Raw genomic sequence first — 20881 nt, 5'->3', positions numbered from 1 at the left:
ATGCTCAACATAGAGTCTATGGTCCATCTACCAAGCGTGCAAGAGGCCTCTCCTGAGCTTGGCCGCACATCGAGTCTGTGACGAAAGGGATGACATCTCCGAAATCCTAACCAAGACGGATGTCACATACATTGTATTTCAAGCCCAACTAACATAAACCTCTACACGAACAATACCTCTACCAACATCATCCCCCCTTAAACACATTCTCCAACCCCAAACCAACATCCTCCACCCTCCCCCGCACCCTCCCCCTCCGCCTCCCCTCCCTCCTCACCCTCTCCATCCTCTTCCACCAATCCAACGCAACCTCACACCGCCTCCAATACTCCTCAATCGCCCCCTGCCACTCCTCACCCAACGCCTGCGCAACCTCCCGCTGGATCTCCCCTTGTTCCTGCTGCTCAAACCCTTGAATATCAAAGAGGATATACCGATGTTGACTGAGGAACGCGCGTTTGATCCAGAGCTTGAAGGGCGTGAGGAGCATGTTGTCGACGCGGTCCGGGTTAGGTTGTTCGAGGAAGGTGCGGTGTTCGGAGATTGCGTCGGTGCTCGACTAGAAGGCTTCGATTGCGTTCGTCCTGCGGAGGATTGGGTTGTCAGTGTGTGATTTGGAGAGGGATTAATACTGTAGGGAGACTCACCAACTCGAGCCTAACAGTGTGCCGGCCTTGCACCACTCCTTGTCCCTTCTCGCGTCCGAGACTAGATACTCCAACGTCCTGCCGCCGTTCATCTCGATCCTGAAATCAGTGATTCGCTTCGGGTACATCTCTTCCTGTGCCTGCCGTTCGGAGTGGTGTGGAGGAGGTTCCTCCCAAAACATGTCGACATCGTCGTTGTCGTCGTTGCTGCTGAGAGATTCGTGATCGGCATCCTCGTCATACTTATCATCGTATTCTTCGAAGTCAGGAGTCTGTAGCTCTCGCTCGTTCCTCGTCGGGGGCTTTGGTGGTTTGAGTATGAGTTTTGGTAGCTTCTTTGCTGGTCGTAGCGCAGCCACTCCTCGTCCTGATGCTGGGTTTGAGTGCATTGACAGTAGGTTGTCGGCTGCATGCTGGATATCGAAAGCACCGCCAACGCCCCTGACATCAACATCTTCAGGGGTGTTAGGCGTTTTGGGTGATGAAATGCCGGCCGTATCTGATACCGGCGATGATAAGTTATCGTTCCCCTGGGGTGAACTGTCGCGTTCAGCTTCACCGCGCTGGATCGCCTTGTCCATGTGCTCATCCATGTCAATGTCGCCTGATATAAAGGCGCGCCTGAGGTCTGTCCTGTCTCCCAATGGCTTACCATCCGTTCGAGCCGCATCTTGAGCAATCTTGTGTATGTCGAGCTCGACAGGTCGATCGCATAGCGAGGCAAGGCGGCCCGCGAGTCCTCGAGTCGATTGCGCGCAAGGCTGGTCCTCGTCCTGCGCTTCTCTATCGAAGCTGCGCCAATTCGGCATGCAATGCGGTTCATGCACATCGGAGTGGGCGTCCTGACATCTCATCGAACAATAGAATGGTCCCCAACACACCACACAGGGATAGACTGGGCCGCCCTCTGGCTTGCTGGTCGCGCCGCATTTAGCACACGCCTTGACATCAGTCGACCGAGGCGGCGCAGAACTACGGTGCTTTCGCCAACCTGGCACGACTTCATTGTCTTCTTCCTCGTCCTGGTCAATGAGGTATCCCTCCCGATATGGAAGGCTTTCTCGAATATCCCGCAAGTCTCTGTACTTGTCCTTGGCCAGTCCGCCGTGCAGTGTGCTGCGATGGTCCCAGTACAGGTCTTGCATCCAGTGGGAGCCGTTGGCTTCCTTTTGAACCCGTTCAGCCATGCGCTTGTCGAATGCCTTGCTGGCCAACGTGCCCAGCACTCCTTCCGCATCGTGCATAATCTTTGGCCGTTTGTACTGCCGCATTCTTGACTGCGTTCCATGGATAGAACCGTAGGTGGCCAAGCCACGCTTTGGATGACGGTTCTCGAAATTCTCTACGTCGCCAGGTAGAGGAGTGCCGGCTCTTTCCCGAATCGATTCTGTCTCATCATATGGGCTAGGGGTCGCTTCCCTGCTGGGATCCATTCTTGCCGGTGCACTCTGAGCACTTTGTGGAGTAGAACCGCTGTCCCGACGTCCAGCTCTCGGGATAGGTGTGGACTCTCTTACCAATGGGGTGGATTCTCTCTTCATCGGCGTGGACTCTCTCTTCATTGGGGTAGACTCCCTCTTCACCGAACTAGACTCCCTCACCATCGGCACACTCCCAGCACGAGACCTCGGCCGCGAGCGTCCATCCCGCCCATACATCTTCTGCAAATCCAGCAAATACTGATCAACGCCATCCTCCGCCTCAACCTCCGGACCCTCCCCAATCAACTCCGGCCGATTCATCGACGCCGGAACGCCAGGCAACTCAAACCTCGGATCAAGATTCGTGCGACGCGACAACGGAGTCACGCGGCTGGGATCCACCATGAACTTCTCCGGCTCCGTCTCGTCGTAGACCTGCGCATCCTCCAGATCGATCACGCGCTCGTGGTGGGGTGCTAGTGTTCGTTCGAGGGCTCGCCTTGATCCGGAGGACATGGTGATTGAGTTGAGGGCTGGTCTGCATAGGGTGAGGGCCCTGTGGTACGATTCGAGTGCTTGGTTGTATTGCCCATGGCTGTCGAGCTCGACGGCGCGTCTGAGGTGACGGCGTGCACGCTCGAAGTCGAGGCCGTCGATTCTGCCGGGTGGGAAGATAGGCGTTCTCCTGGTGGCACCAGAAGACGTTGTTGCTTGTTGTTCAGGTCTGTCGCTCTCGTCATTGTCATCGTACGTTTCGGTGGAGCGACTGAGCTGAGGGACAGTGGTCGCAGGACGAGGCCGTGGCGATGGCGGTGCTGTCATCTCAACATCTTCTCCGCCATCCGCTGGAAGACCAGTAAGCGGTGGTAGAGGCCGTTGGGCAGGTTGTGGTCGAGGGGTCTGCGGCGGCAGGGAGGCAACCCGAGTACTTGGATTGATTCCTTCGGCATCAAGCATCGACTCGTCCCGATCGTGAGGTGTCTCTCCGAAGGAGGTTGACTTGTCGGACGGGCGTTCTGCCGTCTTATCTTGATCTGATCTATCCATGATTTGTAGACTGTGTTATCTTGGTATGCGTTCAATCTCTGTTGGTTAACAGGCGGATTTCTGCTGTTGCATGAGTGAGTGCTTTTGACAGTGAGATGTTGACTGAGATACAGCAGTGCCGCATTGCAGACTGTTCCTACCGTCTTGGTGAATGCACACAAGGAAACTATCACTTGATCAACTGATTCTTCTGAGCACCTTCCCCTATATTCCGAAACGCCAACGCTCAATGCTGTAGGTACGACTAGGTGTCCCCCGTGATTTTATCCACCCAACGATCAAACACTCCCTTCCCCAAGTACGAACTCTCTTCATCTTCCCACTGCCTTCTTTCTTTTCGCCGTCGAGCATTGAACGCTCTGATGAACTTCCACGCCTCTGTGTCCGCCAGATTCCAGGCTTCAATAATGTCCCGAACCTCTGTGGCAGCTTTTGTTCCCAGCGCTCGCTTAGTCTTCTCCAACAGGCTTCTCTCGTTCTGCAGGTCTTTCTCAGATGGTATCGGGCCATCTCCATACTCAGGCTTGGGCGGATCTGGTCTCCTTTCAGGTCCTGGTACTGGAGTCTCGCTCTTGCCATCTGGTTGAACGTCTCGGGGGAACTCAAAGCCAAATATCCAGTCAAGCTCTTCAAGATCCTTCTCGCTGTCCTTTTGGTAAGGTCTTTCGGCTGTCAGCCACAACGATCTTGAGCTGCCATACTCCGAGGCAATGGCGTCCTTGAGACTCGGCAGCCTCGCAAACGACGACAATCCAGTGCCCAGCAACTCTTTGGTGGCGGCCAGGATCCAAACATCTCGATCGGTCTGCCTTCGAATCGTCTTCAACTCCAGGTGGTCGTTGTTTTTGACCAGGCTCTGTATTGTGTACGGATGGGGTACAGTAGCGATCGTGAAGGTCTGACTATCGTTCCTGAAGACCTTTGCAATGTTGATCTTGACCGAGTTGCTAACACAAGTCTTGCACTTGGGCCTGTTCGGAGGACACGAGGTTGGAACAGGGCTGTAAGGACACTGGGTGAGGTTCATGGCAATGTCGACAGCCGGCTGCACCATGATAGTAGTGTGCTCTGGCAGAGGCTTCAGAACGGAGATTCCCTTGGTAAAGATGTTCTGCCAAGTCAAGTGAAGATGGCTGTTGATGAGAGGTGGAAGCAACGCCAGTCCGTCGCCAACGGTCTTCAAATCCTTCAGCTTCTCCGAGATGGGCCCGTACTTCGACTTGAGCATGCTGTCGCTGTAGTGGGCGATTGCGTCGTGCTTCGCATCAACTTGAATGGTATCCTCTGGCACCGCCTCGTCAATGTACTTCACTCGGTGAAGTGCTTGAGATGCAATGGCTTCTTTCAGGGCAGCCTCAATGTCTCCTCTTGTGCCGATATACAGTCCGTTGCCCAACCCCTCATATCGCGTCAAAGTTGGATATTCGCCTCGACGCAAGAACGACAACATGGGATCATCGTAAGGAGCCATGGGAAAAGCCAGAAAGCTGGACAAGATCCCGGTACCCATGTTTCCCCAAGCGAGCCAACGCATGAGCTCGTTCTGCAGAGCCTTATCCATCTCCTTGTCCTCAAACGCGCGATACAGCGGGTTGTTCATGGCCTCAGACTTGCTCAGAACCATGGGCTTGAACCCCTGGGCCCACCAAGCACGCCGCCATAGCAGCAACAGATCTTGCTCCGCCTTCTTACTCTGCGCGTCTTTCCTCCTTGACGACACATCGTAATATGTGTAGATAGGCGGCCGATTCTGCAGAGGCGGTAGAACCGCTCTCTCCTCGTCCAACGTGGTACTACTGCTGAACGGATTCCTCCACTTCCAGTCACTGTACCATCTCGCCTCGCCACTGCTGCTATTCGCCTGCTCTGGCAAAGGCTTATGCGCTGGTGTGCCGAACGGATTCGGAATGTGATCCACCACCTGATGTGCCCCTTCTACTGCATGATGGACTCCCTCCTGTAGTTTTGGTCCATAGGGAACTTCGTCGAGGTATTTGTTGAAATCTTCGGAGTTCGATGTCCCCAGGAAGATGATACACAGGAGGACGAAGACTGTGAGCGTCGCAACGATCTGGAGCCGGCGTGGCAGGTAGGAGCATGGATTTAATCGGGTAGGCATATTGTGGGTTGTTTGCTGATGCGCCGACCAGCAGCGGGAGCTTTTCAGCTGTCAATCATCTAGCGGCGTGGTCGCGTTACTCTGGGGAGAGGTCCTGATGTGAGCAATTGAGCCAGGCCAGCAAACGACTTCATTGAGATTGATGAGAGACGCGAGTCGAGACGCCCGTGAATGTTGCATGAGAAGAGTACGCGGCAGCCAGCCGCTGCAGGGGCCGTCCCTGGTCGGCATGTCGATCCTTCAGGCTTGCCTTCTTGACCTCGCCGCCAACAGGACAGCGGGCATATCGAGGAACGAGGCGGCAAGACGAATACAAGGCGCTTACCGCGACAGACATGCCCTGGACTCGATGATATCGATGCGATTGAAATCGGTCACAATCGTCAAGGGCACATCCCCCCATGCAGCTCACATCTGCACCGCACCGAGCCACAGATATCTACAGCATGTGAAAAGTTGAGCCTTGATCTCAGATCGTAGCAAACGAGCAAAACTCGAGCGTGCTGGTTTATTCTTTGTCGCATTATCTGGAGCAATCTCGCTCGAAAGCCCCTTCAGACCCAACCACCATGTCAACAGCTTCATCATCCCGCCGCCCAGCAACCACAAGATCAGCCCGCAGCCCAGAGTCCTTCGACTCCCTGCGAACGCGAGATGCCGCCGCAGAGATTCTTCAGAGCTACGAGAAGCTCAGCTGGTTCTCTTTCCATCGATGCGAGGTAGTTCTCCCGTGATTCCTTTTGCCACATCTATCTTGAACTCACGAATCGGCTGCAGACCATCATGCAGACCCGACAGCACTTCCAGCGCGTAGCAGCCGGCTTCGATAGTGACGCTGAGGCGAAGAACGTCAGGTGGGAAGAGGACTTCACGCGCCACCCGAAGTCAGCTGAGGAAGAGGCAAAGTCAAGTCGAAAGGGCAAGGAGAGGGTGAGTCTGGGTGGCGAGTCTGGGCGCAAGGAGCGCAATGGCAGCAAAAGCAAAGATGCTGGTGCGGCGACTGAGCCGGTAGCGAAGGAGTCTTGATGGAGTCGGGTGCGATGATGCGCGACCGGTGGAGCTGATGAGCATCACGAGCGCACGACCGCATTACATGTGGATGCAAAGAACGAATATCTCAATAATGCGGATGAGAGAATGAGAGACACAGTCGATGAAGCAAGCACATTGTCATTACTTGCAGAGCCAGTACCAAAAAGCCACATACCACCACCAATAGGGTATCATCGTCTCTCGCAACCTCCTGATTAAACTTCCCTACGAAAGAAGCAAAGCAAAGCGAACCCTCTCGCATGAAAAAAAGTCCCAATCGATTTCTGTCGCAGATGGATCAAATGAGTGTGAGCGGCTCACAGCCAACAACAGTAATGTCTGCCTCGGCATCTCAGAAGAGAAGCCGCCTGGCGAAGATCAAGCATGCCTGGAGTTGGTCGTTGAGCCTGCAAAAAGTAAGCATGTCGTGATGGTGTCGCAATTAAAAGTGGTGTAGTTATGTCGAAAGCAAGGGTAAGGTATGCTGAAGCCGGCGACAGCGATGTCGCATCGTGTCGAATCGAATCAAAGTAAGGAGCGTCGTAAGTTTGGTCGTCGTGAACATGAGCAATGTACAGAAGGAAGGAAAGAAGCGCCAAGATGTCGAAGGAGGCTGGGTGGTGATTGGTCCAGGAGGGTCAGGACTTGCAGAAAGCCGCTGATGAGAGGAGCGCACATTTGGTGTCGCTCAAAGCAAGGTGGACGGGTCGGGGCTGAGTGCATAGCCGTAAGAGTCGAAGGCCGGCTTGACGTCCGTCTCAGCCACCTTGGCAAGGAGGCGTGCATACTCGCCGACGCAGTCGATGAGTTGGTGGATGTCGACGCCATTGGCGGTGATTTCGTCGCCGGCCATGCAGAGTGAACCGAGGATTTGCTGACGAGTGTGATTCTCGGCGTAGATACCACGCTCGCGGATCTTGGCGAGTGGCTGGTCAGAAAGTGGAGTGCCCTCTGAACGCCAGCTGAAGTCGGACATGAAGAACGGGTTGACCTCAACATGTTGATCAACCCATGGCATCTCGGCAAACTTGTCGTAGGCTGTGAGAGGAGATGGTGTGGGACCACCTGGAAGCTCGTAGTCGCCGACGAGAGGCAAGCCGTCAACATCCAGCTCGATGCTGCCGTGACGAGTGCCCTCGGGAATCATGCCGTGGCCGCCAGTAGCGTCGTCGAGAAAGTCATGGAAGTTGACCGCGTTGTATAAAACGTCTCCAGCGGGGAGCGACTCTTCGTTGGCGAGCGCGGGGAAGGGATGGAAGTCGTTGAAGTCGAACTCGGCACCCTCCTCAAGCTTGAGATCGCCAGGGTTCATGTACGCTGGGTAGAGCATGCCCTGGTTCTGCTGCTCTTCGTACAGTGGCTGTGCGATGAACTGGCGCTCCCCAACCTCGCTTTCAGATGACTCTTCTTTCTTGATAGTGCGCTTGCCTGGGCCGCGGAGGTTGCGCTCGTCCCTGCGAGAGTTAGCACTTGCTAGAAGATGAGGGTGACCAGCACATACCATCCCATGTCGACCTTGAGGCGAGGATACTGGCCCTTCTTGACGTGCATGGCACGCACGTGGCGGCGCAGGAACCAGGCATATTTCCAGTCCTTCTTGGCCGCCTCGCCCTCGCAGAAGTTGCAACGAACTTCACAGCGCTGGATGACCAACGTGCCGGTAGTTGGCCACTGGTGGATGTGTCCGAGCTTGGTGCAACCCATGTTGTCGGTTGAGAAGTGGTTGTTGGAAGTGATGTGGGTGAAGTCTCTGCACGAGTGGTCAGTCGAGTTGAAAGTGAGCTGGTGCAATTGCGACATACCTTGGTGAGACTCGGAGATGTGTGGTGGTGAGTTGGCGGTTATTCGCGGCACGAGCGAGTATGTAGACTCGCTGTAAGGAAGCTGGAGTGTGTGTCTGGAGTTGAAGTCAGCAGATTGCGACGAGAGAAGTTCATGTGAGGACTCACGTGCGCTTGAAGCACCAGGTGAATGTGCTGGAGGTGGAAACGGTGAGGTGAATTAAGGTGACGCCTGCGTCTTGAGGTTGCTGAAGCTTTGCTGAAGGGTGTGCTGTTCGAAGTGTAGTGTACAGAAGGTGAGTGGGTGTTGTGTGAGGAAGATGAAGAAGTCGAGGAGAGAAGAGAAGACCATTCTCGTTCGTGCGCTCGACAATAGTGAGCCCGTGCTCAGAGCACAATAGCAGCATTGGGTGGCTGCGCCCCAACATCCCCGCGAAAAATGAAGCGGGAGTGAAAGAATGCGTGAATTTTCTCGACATCGTCGCCAAAAATCGATGCCTTTTTTTCTTACCTTGAAACTGAGTGAGGAGGCAGAGCTCGTCTTCCGCTACAGCCTCCGATTCAGTACGTCGAGATTCGATGTGTTTTGGTGGAGTGCGAGCATGCGACGACTTTCAACATGAGGGTGTTGTTCCCAAATCCAATGCCAAGCCATGTGAAAAAGCTGTGGGACAATTGATCATTGGACCCGGTAGTTTGGACGTGGCTGGGAGCACGGGGTCCACTCCGGATGCCATTGGCCAGTCCAACAGCTCATCGCGATCGATGCGCGAGATCGAGGGCATTGGAACCTTTCGGCCTGAGGCAGACACGGTCGACGGCGAGCCTTGGGCGATAGGGATGAAGCTGGCCTCAAGAGACGCTCGCGGTCCGGGGAAGTACAGTTGGCTGGCCAAAGGGTCCAATGGAGAGACCATTGTGACGCCAAGCTCGACTCAATGGCTTTGCGGTAGTTTTCCCGTGGCCTTTGGGAAGCACACTTTGGCCAGATCACTAGGTAGGCACCTGGGGTAGCTGGATTTTAGGAGCCAGAGCGTTGCCAATTCAGTCAGAACAGCAATGTTGGCTCACGCATATCTCGTTCCAGTCGCGTCAATGCTAGCCTGTGTTGAAGTCGATGGAGGGACGCATCATCTATCATTCTGCACCCTTAGAACCGTAATTTCATAGCTCTTTCTACAGAAAAACGTTCAAAACTGAACAATGTGTGCTTTAGAACAAAAAGACGTTTAAAATGTACAGAGCAAACGGTTTGAAAGACGAGGTGAGGTCAACCTCCCACGCCGATCCCAAGCCACCGGCAACTCCCGCCCGGAGCATCCTCAGACATCACAACCGACCAAGAGCTTGACCCCATCGCACCCAGCAGCAGCATTGCGCCCGCTCTACCACACCAGCCCACACATACCTTCACCATGTTGGCCGGCCGCGTCGCAGCTCGGTCTTTCCGAGTGGCAGCTCCTCGATTCCAGCTCGCGGCCACACGCTCCTTCGCCGAAGCCGCGGCAAAGCCTGCAGATGCCAGCAGCAAGCCTCCTATCGAGTTGTTCGGCGTCGATGGCACCTATGCCAGCGCTCTGGTACGCCCAAAAACACCCCAGAAGAGATATGTGATATACGGAGGACATGTCTAACCCAACGAATCGCAGTACACCGCGGCCTCCAAATCCCAATCCCTCGACTCCGTCTCCAAAGCCCTGGAGTCCCTGAACCAAACCTTCGAAAAGGACACTCGCTTGCAAGCCCTCATCAGCGCCCCGACCCTCACCGCCTCCGACAAGAAGCAGATCGTCACCGAGCTGCAAAAGACCACCAATACCCAGGACAAGTCCAACACGGTCGCCAACTTCCTCGAAACCCTCGCGGAGAACAACCGCCTCAGCGTCCTCGAGGGCGTCTGCGAGAAGTTTGCCCAGCTGGTCAGCGCTGCGCATGGTGAGGTCGAGATGACCATCACTTCGGCTGCACCCCTGGATGCCAAGGTCGTCAAGCAGCTGGAGACGGCTGTGAGCAAGAGCCAGTATGTTGGTGCAGGCAAGAAGTTGAAGGTTGTTCCAAAGGTATGCACACAAACACCCCTCGAACCCCTCCACGTCGGACAAAGACGCTAATGGATATTTTGTAGGTCAACCCAGAAATCCGCGGCGGCCTCGTGGTCGAAATCGGCGACCGCACCATTGACCTCAGCGTTTCCTCGAGAATGTCCAAGATGAACAAGCTCCTCCAAGAAACCTTGTAAATATGTAGAACGAAACGGTACGGGACGAGAAGAGAGAGAGAGTTTTGTAGCCCTAGACCAAAGTAACCAAAGTTTCCCTTGTCTCTGAACATATCCCTGCTCGCGCGGTCATTCACTTGTGTGTGGAAATGTCACGTGATACATCCAACATGAGCATGCCGTCAGAGTGTGCCAGAATATTGAATCGGTGGAAGAACTGGCAAATGTACACCTCGTTTCATTGTGCTCCACAATCACCATCATAAGAGTAGAGTTCGCATAGCCATGCCTCTCACATCATATACCATATTCCCCAAACTCCCAAAAAGTAGTGTGGTATCTCATCCCGCTCATCAAAAGAAAAAACCAAACCCATCGCTCGAAAAACACGCCTCATATCCAATTCCAACATCCAAAACTTTTCCCTCCCCCATCACCTCCTCCAATCATGCACCTGCTGATCATGCGCCACGCCCGTCTCCCAACCCGTAAAACTCTCCAACACCTGATTCCAATCCGCATCCGTCATCCCGCCCATCATCTCACCGAGTCCCGCGCCATTGAACCCGGCCATCATGCCATTCGCACCGCCCGTCGAGCCGGGCGTCATACCGCTGGAACTGCCGCCGTTGCCGCTCCAATTCGAGGGCAGGACGAACCCGCTCGGCTGCGTGTCCATGTTGGTTGTGAAGCCGGACATGTCGAAGTCGGCGAAGGCCGGGTCCGCGGGGTCGAAGATGCCGGAGAGTTGGGTCGGGTCGGCCGTTTGCATGGTGGCGGTGGGGATGGGTTGTTGGTCTTGGTGGCCGTTTTGGGGGGAGTAGGCCGTGTTGGAGGTGTGCGAGGATGGGTTGTTGTGGGAGTGTGTGCTGGAGCCGGGGGTTTGCTGGTCGTTGTTGCTGCCGTCTGGGCTGGTGTCCATTTCGGGCTGGTTGAGTGAACCGTCTGGGCTGCGGAATGAGCCTGGCGTGCGTTGTCGATTTGGCAGGCTGAAGTTGAACGTGCCGCCTGGTTGATTGTGGGACAGCGAATCGCCCATGCCTGTCGTGATACCCATGCTGTCCGTTTGCTGGAGGTTGCTAGGATTGACAACGTTTTGGTCAGGATTGTTATACGCTGCAAGTCCTCTGTCACCGTAAGTGGGAATTCTGCCACTACTGTCGACTGATGGCATGCCCAAGTGTTCTTGTGGGCAACCTGGCATTCGGTTCGCAATATTGTCCCTACTCTTCTGCATCTGAGCACGGAGAGAATGCGAGTCTTCGAGTCCAGCGCCTTCCAGGTCTACATCCAATTGAACCAGGAATGACTCCGTCAAGGGGTTCTTCCGCTTGATGGCGTGCATGGCGGACAACAAAAATTGCAGCGACGCCTTGACCTGTGCGTCTTTCGGCCTGGACTTCAGATACTGCACGAAGACCCTTGAAGCCACGTAAAGGCAGAACGATATGAAAGGATTCATCTGACAAACTCATTAGCATCTTCTCTTGCCATGCGAATCTATCGCGGGGTACTTACCGCCGAAAGATCAAGATGACTGATCTGCCGCATGATGCTGGCAATCTCTGCTGCAGCCGTAATACACCTAACCTTGCTCTCCGCCGAGATCCTAGCAGGCATCCGGTTCTTGTCAGCTTTGAAGATCGCAGCTTGATGTAAGCAGATCGTCGAAGTGTGGATGTTCATATTCATGAAGACAATGTTCGGGTTGTTCAGTCCTGAAGGTAGCCTCAATGGGTCTGGCAGCGAAAGCGCAGTGTTGAGGAGGATATTATCCACGCCCCTATGTCGCTTCCAGAACTCCCCGTTGAGGTCGTCGTCACGGTCTTCTGGGGTAGGTCGGTGGAGGTGGGTTAGGTTACGACCGAAGAGACACGCCATCAGAACGACACCTGCAAAGCTCGACAGGCCTGATGTCCCAGATGGCTCAAGTGCTTCACTCAGACTCATGGTCTTTGTCGGCCTGCTGAGCTCGTAGTTCTCCTCATCGGTGGGCAAGCTGGTCATTACATCGCCCTCTTCGAAGGTCATCGGCCAGCCAGTGCCAATGCTGGAGTATCTGTCGACACAGAACGCCATCCAGAATGTCCGCCGTCGCTCTTCTCGCTCGGTCCAGTCTTTTGGTGGTGGTAGACACTGCTTCACGTCGAGGCCCTGGCCGTCCAGTCTGTGCAATCCCATCATTTGAGCCAAACGAGACGCTCTGCCAGCAGACATCCAAGCCCGCGGGAAGTACATGTGCTTGAACTCGTGCGTAGCTATGAGAGCCCATGTCTGGCAATGAGCGATCGTGATCATACTCTCTCCATGGCCCTTCATTTCGTCTTGCTGGATGTACTTTCGTGCCCTCAGGTAGAAGTGCTCTTGCAATCCCTCATACTTGTCCGTTACTGCCGCTGCATTTGCCCACATCGCGTATCGCAAGCAGATAGGTGGACGCATATGTGGTGCCAGGTTCATCGCAGCGTAATATCTCGGCCGGTGGATCATTGGCAATGAAGGATGTACTCTTTCGAAGTACGCTTGATTCAGTTCGTTAATGACATCCTGGTTAGGCAGCGGCTCATCCAGACCCAGTCCGATCATCTCCCAAGGGAAAGGTTCTTCTGAAGTGCCATTCATGTCGCCAGTAGACATCGTATTGAGCATACTGTGTGGATTCGGCGACTGTGTTGGAAACTCGTGCTGCGTCCTCGTCTGCTGCATGTGCGGTAGCATGTTCACATTGCTTCTCCCAATAGCTGGATTTCCAAAATCCGGCAGCAATCCATCCTTGGAGCCATTGGTTTGTCCATTCGCGTTCCCGTTGCTGCCGGTCTGTCCGTTCGGTGTCGTGTCGTCCTGTGTCTTCAGCAAGGTCTCCACCTGCGCCAGTCGCGCCTCCAATGCTTTCACATATCCTCTCTTTGGCCCGCTCTTCCTTCTGACCTCATCATACGAGCAATCGTGCTGCAGACGAGTACATGTCCCGCATGACGGCTTGACTCCGTCGCACTTCAACTTGCGTTTCCGACACAGTACGCAAGCTATGCGCTTCGGTTTCGGTACTTGGCCATTGGCGTCTTCTTGTGATGCGCGGCGCTCGCCATTCGTCGGCTCGTCGCCCTTGTTCGAAGGTTGTTGGGTGAGGTCATTGAAGTAATCCTCGCCGGGAGACTCGTCTTGCGATTCGGGCATGTTGATCGTGGGTCGTGTGTCGAGTGGTTAAGCTAATGAATCTACTCTTGCTCGAAGTTGCAGACAGGCGCCTCTCACGAGCGTGGCGCATTCAAGATCGTGGTCTGGGCGGCGTTGCTGACAATGAGAGTGAGCTTTCACGGGTTGTTACTCCATCGACTGTGCGCGAGACAAGGCTGTGGCGACTGCAAGCCTTGACGGTGACGACGTTCGGCTCGAGAAAATGAAGCGTGTCCAGGATGCTGCTAATCTTCCAATCCCTGTATGAAGTAGTTTGATGTCGTCGCGGTGCTTGTTCAGGCCGCAGCAGTCGTCGCATCACCACCACCCGTCTGCGGCTGATCCAAGGGTCTCAACGACCGGGTCGGTCTCGCAAACCACCCGCTCGCCGCTGTCACTGGCCAGACACTATCACAACCGACGATTACTAAACACTGGAAAGAGCTCCAGTACCAGAAAGACCTCTGTCAAGTATCTGGAGTGTTGTAGGTAGCTGTTTGATAGACCGGGCTGGAAGCACCCCGGCGATGACTTGATTCATCATGATTGAACACAAATGCTTTCGTATGCTCATGCTACCCGCTCATTTCTAATTGTAACCAAGCCAGTCGCAAACACTCGAGGCAGCAAAGAGAGTGCCACTTGGGCTACAGAAAGGTCCGCCGACAGCGTACTCCTCTGCACCTGATACTCCCATACGCCTCCTTTTAAAACAGTAGGAGAAAGCAATTGCGCCGGGAATACTCCAAGATCCCAGCACCCGAGATCTCCATTCGAAACCCACGCCGTGTCGTCGATCCCAGGGCAGCGTATTGGTGCGGTGTGAAGCAAGCAAGAGAGAAGATGCGATGTAGAAGTGCCTAAAAGCAACTTTATCGCCTCTGAGATGCGCCCGTCCCGCCATAAGCAACGCCATTCAGGAATAGAGGAACCGAAACACCCTAAAGCTCCATGGAGAGGTCGAGTGGCTCAGAGCCAGTATGGACCGGTCCACGAAGACGTGCGCCTTCGGCAAAGTCGAGCGAGCGACGAATGCTCATGGTCGACTCCAGCGAAGGCTGGTTGCGTACTAAGAGTAGTTTAGCAACGTCTCAAACGCTAAGAGCGAGGAGTCTTGCCACTGCTTGGATGCGCAGCGTTCTCAAGGTACGTGGGTGCCCACTTCTTCGCCCACTGGCGGAGGACGATGGAAGCTAGAGAGGAGGTCAGTGAGATTTCGCCTCTGTTGGATTGCAAGACTTACCCTTCAAGAACTTCTTCGAGGCGTACTTCCTAAAGAAAGCCTCATGCACGACGGGAGAAAAGAGGTAGTCGACCATGAGCTTGAAGACCGGCTGGATCTCAGCCTCAGTGTAGCCGGCATACTTGGACAGCGTGGCGTCCCATTCGCCACGGTCGAGGGCGAGGCGTGCAAGGTACATGGCCGCAGCAGCCACGAGCGATGGCGGGTACTCGAGGAAGCGGTGGTCAAGACAGCCGATCTCGAGGAGGTACTTGCCGAGGGTACGGGTCTGGATGTCGTAGTTGTCGGCCTTGGAGATACGACGGAGGAAGTTCATTGGGTTAGGGTACGACAGGTCGTAGTCGAGGGTTGCGAGGATGAAGCGTTCAGCCGACAAGATCTCGGCGTCCTTGAAGCCATCGTCGGCGACGTGGACGAAGTTCTGGACGTGCGGAGAGAGGACCTCTTCGTACTTGGATGCGATGAACATGGCAGTGACACCGACCAGCTGAAGACGGTCCAGCTGAACGACCTTGGATGAGAGGAAGCGGTCGATGATGTTGACAGCAAGGAAGAGCGTCTCTGGCAGCAGGCGGAACCTCGTGTGGACCTCAAGCAGCCAGTCGATGAGGATGCCACGCATCTTCCACTCCAACTCGCCCTGGTTGTCCATGTAGTCTGGGTTGGGCATGGTAGAGATCTCGACTTGCTTCATGTAGTCGAAGATTTCGTGCACATACTCAGCCACCATCAATGGGTCATCCAGGTCTTCCGTGTCGAGGTCCTTGGCGTCTCTGAGAATCTTGGCCATGGCCTCCTCGTGGTCGTCATCATCATCAACCTCAATTTGCTCGGAGATGGTGGACTTGGTGCGGGACTTCTTCTCCAGCTTAGCACTGGCACCATTCTTTGCAGGCGGCGCGTTCTCCGAGTCCTCTTCGTCGTCCTCTTCGACATCTCTCCGTGGCTTCGCCGCCGACGTGTTTCTCTTCTTAGTGGCATGTCCAGCGACTCCAGAGACACTGGCGGGACGCTTGAGTTCGGACGAGGTGTTGGAGTTCTTCTGGCCAAGGACGGTACGTGTCGTTGTCGAGTTTGCACGCGACGGCTGCTGCTTCTGGATTCCAGCAGGCTTGAGAGGCTTCGACAATGGGTCTTTCTTCGCGTCTGCATTGCCCGCAGGCTCCTTCTTGGCTACGTTGCTGACATCTCCCAGAGCGGTTCTCTTGCGAGTGCCCAAAGTGCCATTGGCGGCGGTGGTAGTCGAACGCTTCGTCGTGAGAGCCTTCTTGGGAGGGTCACCAACAGCGGCACTGTCGAGAGCGGCGGCCTTTGCTCGGGTCAGACGTGTGGTTCCAGCATTCTCGGCATTCTCGTCGGTTACTGTCCGCCTCGCGGTTCGTGCCTGGTTTGTTGTCAGTAAGACGCGGCAGCGATGGCATGACGGGATGGCAGGCGACTTACGGGCGGCATTGTTGATGTGTGTGGAAGTATGAAGGGGTACGCGAATACTCGAAAGCTGAGGAGCACGCGAAACTGCCGATATGGTGGTGTTATGTGGGACTATCAAAGTTTCAGTCAGCTTGTTTGGGCAAGGCATTGCAGGCGTCGGCGAGGCGACAGCGACTTACTGTCTATGCGTGTATGCAGGACAGGGTATCAGCTATGCTCGTAGAGGCCGGCTCGCGGCAGGATGCAGTCGTGATGGGCGTGTTGAGAGGTATCAACATGTATATGCACGCTGCGAAGGATGCGGACGGGCGCTGCTGGGCGGGCCTGAAGATGCAGCGGATAGCACTTCACACGAGATTAGTCGAGGCGTGATATGACCACGATGCCGGCGGGAGTCGATCGGACACGGAGAGGAGGTGGTGAGGAGGTGTGGTGGTGGATGGACGTGAGGAGGGCGCGGTTGGTGTTGTTGATGCAGCACCCGCGTAGTTGAAGGTGGAGCTCTCGCTTGTAACTAGCAGCCGCGTCCTGGCGTCCAGAGTTTGTTTTGCCGTCACTGATGGTCCAAGCCCACGCGGCGGCAACGAGGCAGAGACGTGAATGCTCGCGACTTGCAAATTACTGGCCAATTCGACGGTCGTGGACGGGGTGTCGAGTGATTCGTGAGTGCAGGCGATGTGCGAGTGCAAGTCGTTCAGCGGCGCGCGAAAGTGAGTGACCAGGTCGTCTTCTCTCCCGTGGTCGCAAGGAGCAACCACGACCGAAAATCCAAACGCGACCGCACCTGACCTGTGCTCTGCCAAGACCCTCCCATCTCGATCGTGCTGCCAACGCTTCAGACTGTACGATCAGCACCCATTGCTCGCCATTGAGACGTCCTTGTCTGATATAGCTGCTCGACACCAGGCGCATGTAGCGCTCGAGCAATATCACAATGCTGCAGCCACGGATACGGCCCATCTGCACTTCCTGTCGAAGCCTCCTATCCTCCGTCCGATCATATGCAACCAACGTCGAGACGCCTATCACAGCATCAACATCCACGCAAGATGCAACAGTCTACACTCCGGCTACGCCCATGCGGAGACAGGGTGGCTTGCAGCTGAAGACATACAAGCCCCGAACTCCTGGTTTGCGGCATTTGCGGCGACCCATCAATGACCATCTCTGGAAAGGAGGGCCTTACAGGAGATTGACGTTTCCTAAGATTGGACATGGCAAGGGTGGACGCAACAACACTGGGCAGATCACAGTCAGACATCGTGGTGGTGGTCACAGGAGAAGAATAAGAACGGTGGACTTTGTGCGCATGGATCCGGGGAAGCATTTGGTGGAGAGGATTGAGTACGATCCCAATCGCTCAGCACATCTTGCGCTCATCGAGAGTGTTGACACGAAGAAGAAGAGCTACATCATTGCATCAGAGGGTATGCGAGCGGGTGATACAGTGGAGTCTTTCAGATCTGGAATTCCTGCGGAGCTGCTGAAGAGTATGGGTGGTGTCGTGGATCCGGGAATGTTGGCCGCAAAGACTGCATTCAGAGGCAACTGCCTGCCCATGAAGATGGTACCGCTTGGAACTCAGGTCTACTGTGTTGGATCGAACCCCAAGAAAGGAGCTGTCTTCTGTCGAAGCGCTGGTACATACGCGACTGTCATATCCAAGGAGGAGACATCCAAGAACAGAGTTGTCGATGTCACTGTTCGGTTACAGAGTGGCGAGGTGCGAAAAGTTGGAGCTGATGCATGTGCCACCATTGGTGTGGCAAGCAATCCACATCACCACTTCAGACAGCTGGGCAAGGCTGGTCGAAGTAGATGGTTGAACATTCGACCTACGGTTCGTGGTGTGGCTATGAACGCTGTGGATCATCCTCACGGTGGTGGACGAGGTAAAAGCAAGGGTAATGTGCATCCTGTCTCGATATGGGGTACACCGGTGAGTCTTATAACATCACATTGTTTGCCTTTTCATTTGACTAACAAATAAACAGGCCAAGGGAGGTTACAAGACGAGGAAGAAGAGGAACCCCAACAAGTACGTGGTTCAAGAGAGAGTCCGAAACCAAGGCAAGCGGAGATCGAAGAACTAGAATCCCAACCACAGCCTCATTCGCATGCTCTGCTATAGCATGCTACTGTATGTACTTGTATATGCCAATATTCAATGGCAATCAGACGCTGTCTTCCTTGAACGTGTCATACTAATCAACATGCTTCCCCATTGAATATAAAGCCCGCTAATCTCCATAAGCCGCGGCATTGGCATATCCAAAGCTCGACCTCACCTTGCAACCTCTAAACATCCCCCATCACGGTCCTCTCTCCACAAACCTCCCAACCATGTCCGCCGACGACATCTACCCCATCCCTTGCGCCTTCTGCAACATCTCCTCCGCCTACCCAGCAGAAACCTCCCCCATCCCATCAAGCCCCGACCCCGAAAAAGTCGACCCCCAATGCCACCTCATCCTCTCCACCCCCCACGTCCTCGCCTTCCTCGACATAATGCCCATCTCCCCCGGCCACATCCTCCTCACGACCCGAAACCACTACCGCAAGCTCTCCGACCTGCAACCCCCCACCCCCACCCACACCGACTGGGCCTCACAACGCACCGCCTCCACCGCGCTCGAAACCTCCCGCGCCTTGGGCGAATACCTCCCCCTCCTGTCGCGCGCGCTGTGCGCCGTCACGGGCATCGAGGACTGGAATGTGGTGCAGAACAACGGTGAGCGCGCCGCGCAGGTCGTGCCGCATATTCATTTCCATTTGATCCCAAGGTATCAGGAGGGGCGGAAGGAGACGCAGCGGAATGGGCGCACGGATTATGGGATGCTGAAGAGTTGGAGGATGTTTGGACGGGGGAGTCGCGAGGATTTGGATGATGAGGAGGGGGAGGTGTTGGCGGGGGAGTTGAGGGAGGCGTTGAAGGGGGAGATTGAGGGGAGGTGTGGGAAGGTGAAGTTGTGAGGAATATATCGACAGAACTCATGAGGGCATGTTGTTACATTTTAGCTGTCTGGGTTTGGGCTGTGATACACGAGATGCTGGCCGCTTCTTCTCTGCCGCAGGGCCGCTATGCTGCTCGAAGCTATCCGGGAAAACAGATCCCACCATTACAACGGGGTCCTCCATCCTCGACAGTCGGTCCACGATCTATATCAATCCTTCGCCTCGACCTTGACCATCGTCGAAGAGCACACCCCAGTCTTACGATGGACATGGTACTTGCAAGGCCGCGTCACAAACGGAGCCGCAGGGTCACCATTGATCTTGCGCTCAACAAACGGAGCCGCCAGCAAGCGACAGAAATCGTTATCCTTGGGCAACTGGCCCGCATTCGACTTCCGATCGTCGAACTCTCCATACGCAATCCAATCCGCCAGCAACTCCCTCAACTTGGACGTGCGGGCTGGGAACCCCTTGACCTTCGGAGGCGACAGCCGCGCAATGGTGAACTTGTGGCCATGCTCCACGACCAGCTTGATAATCGCATCCATGACCTCGTCCTGAAATTCCGAAGTATTCAGCACTTCGCCCACAGCATGCGCATCCATCAGCACATGCAACTCCTCCGCCAAACCCAGCGTGGCATCCTGCTGGCGAACTTGACCGCCAGCGCTTCACGACTTCGAACGCACCCTCGCTGTGAGGGACTTTGACCACGATCGGCTGCGCAGGCGCGTACTTGATCCGCTCGCTGATTCTCTCCCCAAACTCGGCCGAGACTTCGCATAGCAACCTGTTGTCGAGTTGGAACCCTTCGTTCATGCCCTGACATTGCACTTCGACCATTTCGTCTTTGGGCCTGCTGTGAGGACTGTCAGCTCGACTTTCCAAACTCATAATCTGCACGGCTCACTCACGCCGCCGCCACAGCCAACTTGGTCACTCTCGTCGTCGGCGGCTGCATCGGCTGCGAGGGTGCTGGGCCTTTCAATGTCAGAGGAGCAAGACCGGATTTTCCGCCGGCTTTCTTCTTGGGCTTCTGTCTCGCGGGTGACGATGTCTTGTCGGCCATGATGTCTGTTGCGTGGTTCTGTTGTGGTTGGAGATGATGGTCAGAATTGATAATTGTGATTTGGTTGATTGTGAATGAGAAGATGTTAGAAAAGAAGAAGAAGAAGAAGAGAACCCAGAGATAGATATCAGTGTGAATGTGCGAATGAGAGCTATAGGATCCCACATGATAACGTTCAATTCTTTATTCAGTCGCTTCACTTAGTGAGCGTCCAGCTTACTTGAGATATCGTTCACTTCAGTTCACAGTCAGTCGGTAGTGAGATAGCAGCAGCACACAACACCAAAACCACACAATAAAGAAATCAAACGTTCAAGGCACTGTATTCTTCTTTCACATTTCAATGCCAGTCAGTCAGGTCAGAGTCCACTACACAGACATTATCGATCAGGACTAATGTATATGTACACACAACAAACAACAACAACAGAGAAAAAACAATGCAATCTGCACAAACAACAAAAAGCCAAGTCGCCATGATCAGGCAGCAACGACCGCCGGGGGCACACACTTTTGGTATCTCTCTCTTCTCTCTTCTTCTCTTTCTCATTGATGTTTCCTCGTGACAATAAACAGCGACAGCAAAAAAGGACCCGCCAGGGTGCAGACCGACCGACAGCCTGGTTCGTCGAAAGGAAAGTCCCGATATGTCTCGCCATGCCAAGGTGTCGAATCCAGTGACCGGGGTGCGATATGTTGCGACAGAATAAACAGACGGCCGTAGCGTGCATGTGTCTTGGT

General features: G+C 54.8%; 10 protein-coding genes across 10 annotated transcripts; 4 read left to right on the top strand and 6 right to left on the bottom strand.

Annotated features, from left to right (window-relative positions):
• Positions 1 to 187: 187 nt before the first annotated feature.
• Positions 188 to 3115, bottom strand: M409DRAFT_49668 (uncharacterized protein; the record flags this gene model as incomplete). The annotated part of the gene is made up of 2 exons (XM_033811306.1): positions 188 to 554; positions 648 to 3115. 2 exons carry the CDS (start codon positions 3113 to 3115, stop codon positions 188 to 190), a joined length of 2835 nt encoding a protein of 944 aa, XP_033674077.1.
• Positions 3116 to 3359: 244 nt separating this feature from the next.
• M409DRAFT_49667 (uncharacterized protein) lies at positions 3360 to 5234 on the bottom strand (the record flags this gene model as incomplete). The annotated part of the gene is made up of 1 exon (XM_033811305.1): positions 3360 to 5234. The coding sequence occupies one exon, from the start codon at positions 5232 to 5234 to the stop codon at positions 3360 to 3362; it is 1875 nt and encodes a 624-aa protein (XP_033674076.1).
• A 569-nt stretch (positions 5235 to 5803) lies between these two features.
• M409DRAFT_17131 (uncharacterized protein) lies at positions 5804 to 6260 on the top strand (the record flags this gene model as incomplete). Its single annotated transcript, XM_033803922.1, has 2 exons — positions 5804 to 5953; positions 6012 to 6260. The coding sequence occupies 2 exons, from the start codon at positions 5804 to 5806 to the stop codon at positions 6258 to 6260; spliced, it is 399 nt and encodes a 132-aa protein (XP_033674075.1).
• A 694-nt stretch (positions 6261 to 6954) lies between these two features.
• On the bottom strand, positions 6955 to 8964 carry M409DRAFT_49666 (uncharacterized protein; the record flags this gene model as incomplete). Its single annotated transcript, XM_033811304.1, has 6 exons — positions 6955 to 7694; positions 7768 to 8016; positions 8069 to 8163; positions 8216 to 8318; positions 8559 to 8594; positions 8736 to 8964. The coding sequence occupies 6 exons, from the start codon at positions 8962 to 8964 to the stop codon at positions 6955 to 6957; spliced, it is 1452 nt and encodes a 483-aa protein (XP_033674074.1).
• Positions 8965 to 9462: 498 nt separating this feature from the next.
• Positions 9463 to 10286, top strand: M409DRAFT_35491 (uncharacterized protein; the record flags this gene model as incomplete). Its single annotated transcript, XM_033810408.1, has 3 exons — positions 9463 to 9627; positions 9697 to 10107; positions 10173 to 10286. 3 exons carry the CDS (start codon positions 9463 to 9465, stop codon positions 10284 to 10286), a joined length of 690 nt encoding a protein of 229 aa, XP_033674073.1.
• A 412-nt stretch (positions 10287 to 10698) lies between these two features.
• On the bottom strand, positions 10699 to 13442 carry M409DRAFT_17128 (uncharacterized protein; the record flags this gene model as incomplete). Its single annotated transcript, XM_033803921.1, has 2 exons — positions 10699 to 11727; positions 11784 to 13442. 2 exons carry the CDS (start codon positions 13440 to 13442, stop codon positions 10699 to 10701), a joined length of 2688 nt encoding a protein of 895 aa, XP_033674072.1.
• A 1098-nt stretch (positions 13443 to 14540) lies between these two features.
• M409DRAFT_49663 (uncharacterized protein) lies at positions 14541 to 16137 on the bottom strand (the record flags this gene model as incomplete). Its single annotated transcript, XM_033811303.1, has 3 exons — positions 14541 to 14635; positions 14686 to 16069; positions 16129 to 16137. 3 exons carry the CDS (start codon positions 16135 to 16137, stop codon positions 14541 to 14543), a joined length of 1488 nt encoding a protein of 495 aa, XP_033674071.1.
• A 913-nt stretch (positions 16138 to 17050) lies between these two features.
• Positions 17051 to 18209, top strand: M409DRAFT_17126 (uncharacterized protein; the record flags this gene model as incomplete). The annotated part of the gene is made up of 2 exons (XM_033803920.1): positions 17051 to 18055; positions 18111 to 18209. The coding sequence occupies 2 exons, from the start codon at positions 17051 to 17053 to the stop codon at positions 18207 to 18209; spliced, it is 1104 nt and encodes a 367-aa protein (XP_033674070.1).
• Positions 18210 to 18459: 250 nt separating this feature from the next.
• On the top strand, positions 18460 to 19089 carry M409DRAFT_17125 (uncharacterized protein; the record flags this gene model as incomplete). Its single annotated transcript, XM_033803919.1, has 1 exon — positions 18460 to 19089. One exon carries the CDS (start codon positions 18460 to 18462, stop codon positions 19087 to 19089), a length of 630 nt encoding a protein of 209 aa, XP_033674069.1.
• Positions 19090 to 19280: 191 nt separating this feature from the next.
• On the bottom strand, positions 19281 to 20140 carry M409DRAFT_17124 (uncharacterized protein; the record flags this gene model as incomplete). The annotated part of the gene is made up of 3 exons (XM_033803918.1): positions 19281 to 19628; positions 19690 to 19930; positions 19986 to 20140. The coding sequence occupies 3 exons, from the start codon at positions 20138 to 20140 to the stop codon at positions 19281 to 19283; spliced, it is 744 nt and encodes a 247-aa protein (XP_033674068.1).
• Between the last annotated feature and the right edge of the window lie 741 nt (positions 20141 to 20881).

This window comes from Zasmidium cellare (assembly GCF_010093935.1).
Source record: "Zasmidium cellare ATCC 36951 unplaced genomic scaffold M409scaffold_2, whole genome shotgun sequence".
Classification (NCBI taxonomy): Eukaryota; Fungi; Ascomycota; class Dothideomycetes; order Mycosphaerellales; family Mycosphaerellaceae; genus Zasmidium; species Zasmidium cellare.
Note: the sequence above shows the minus strand (reverse complement) of the source record. Positions and strands in the feature narration are given on the sequence as shown.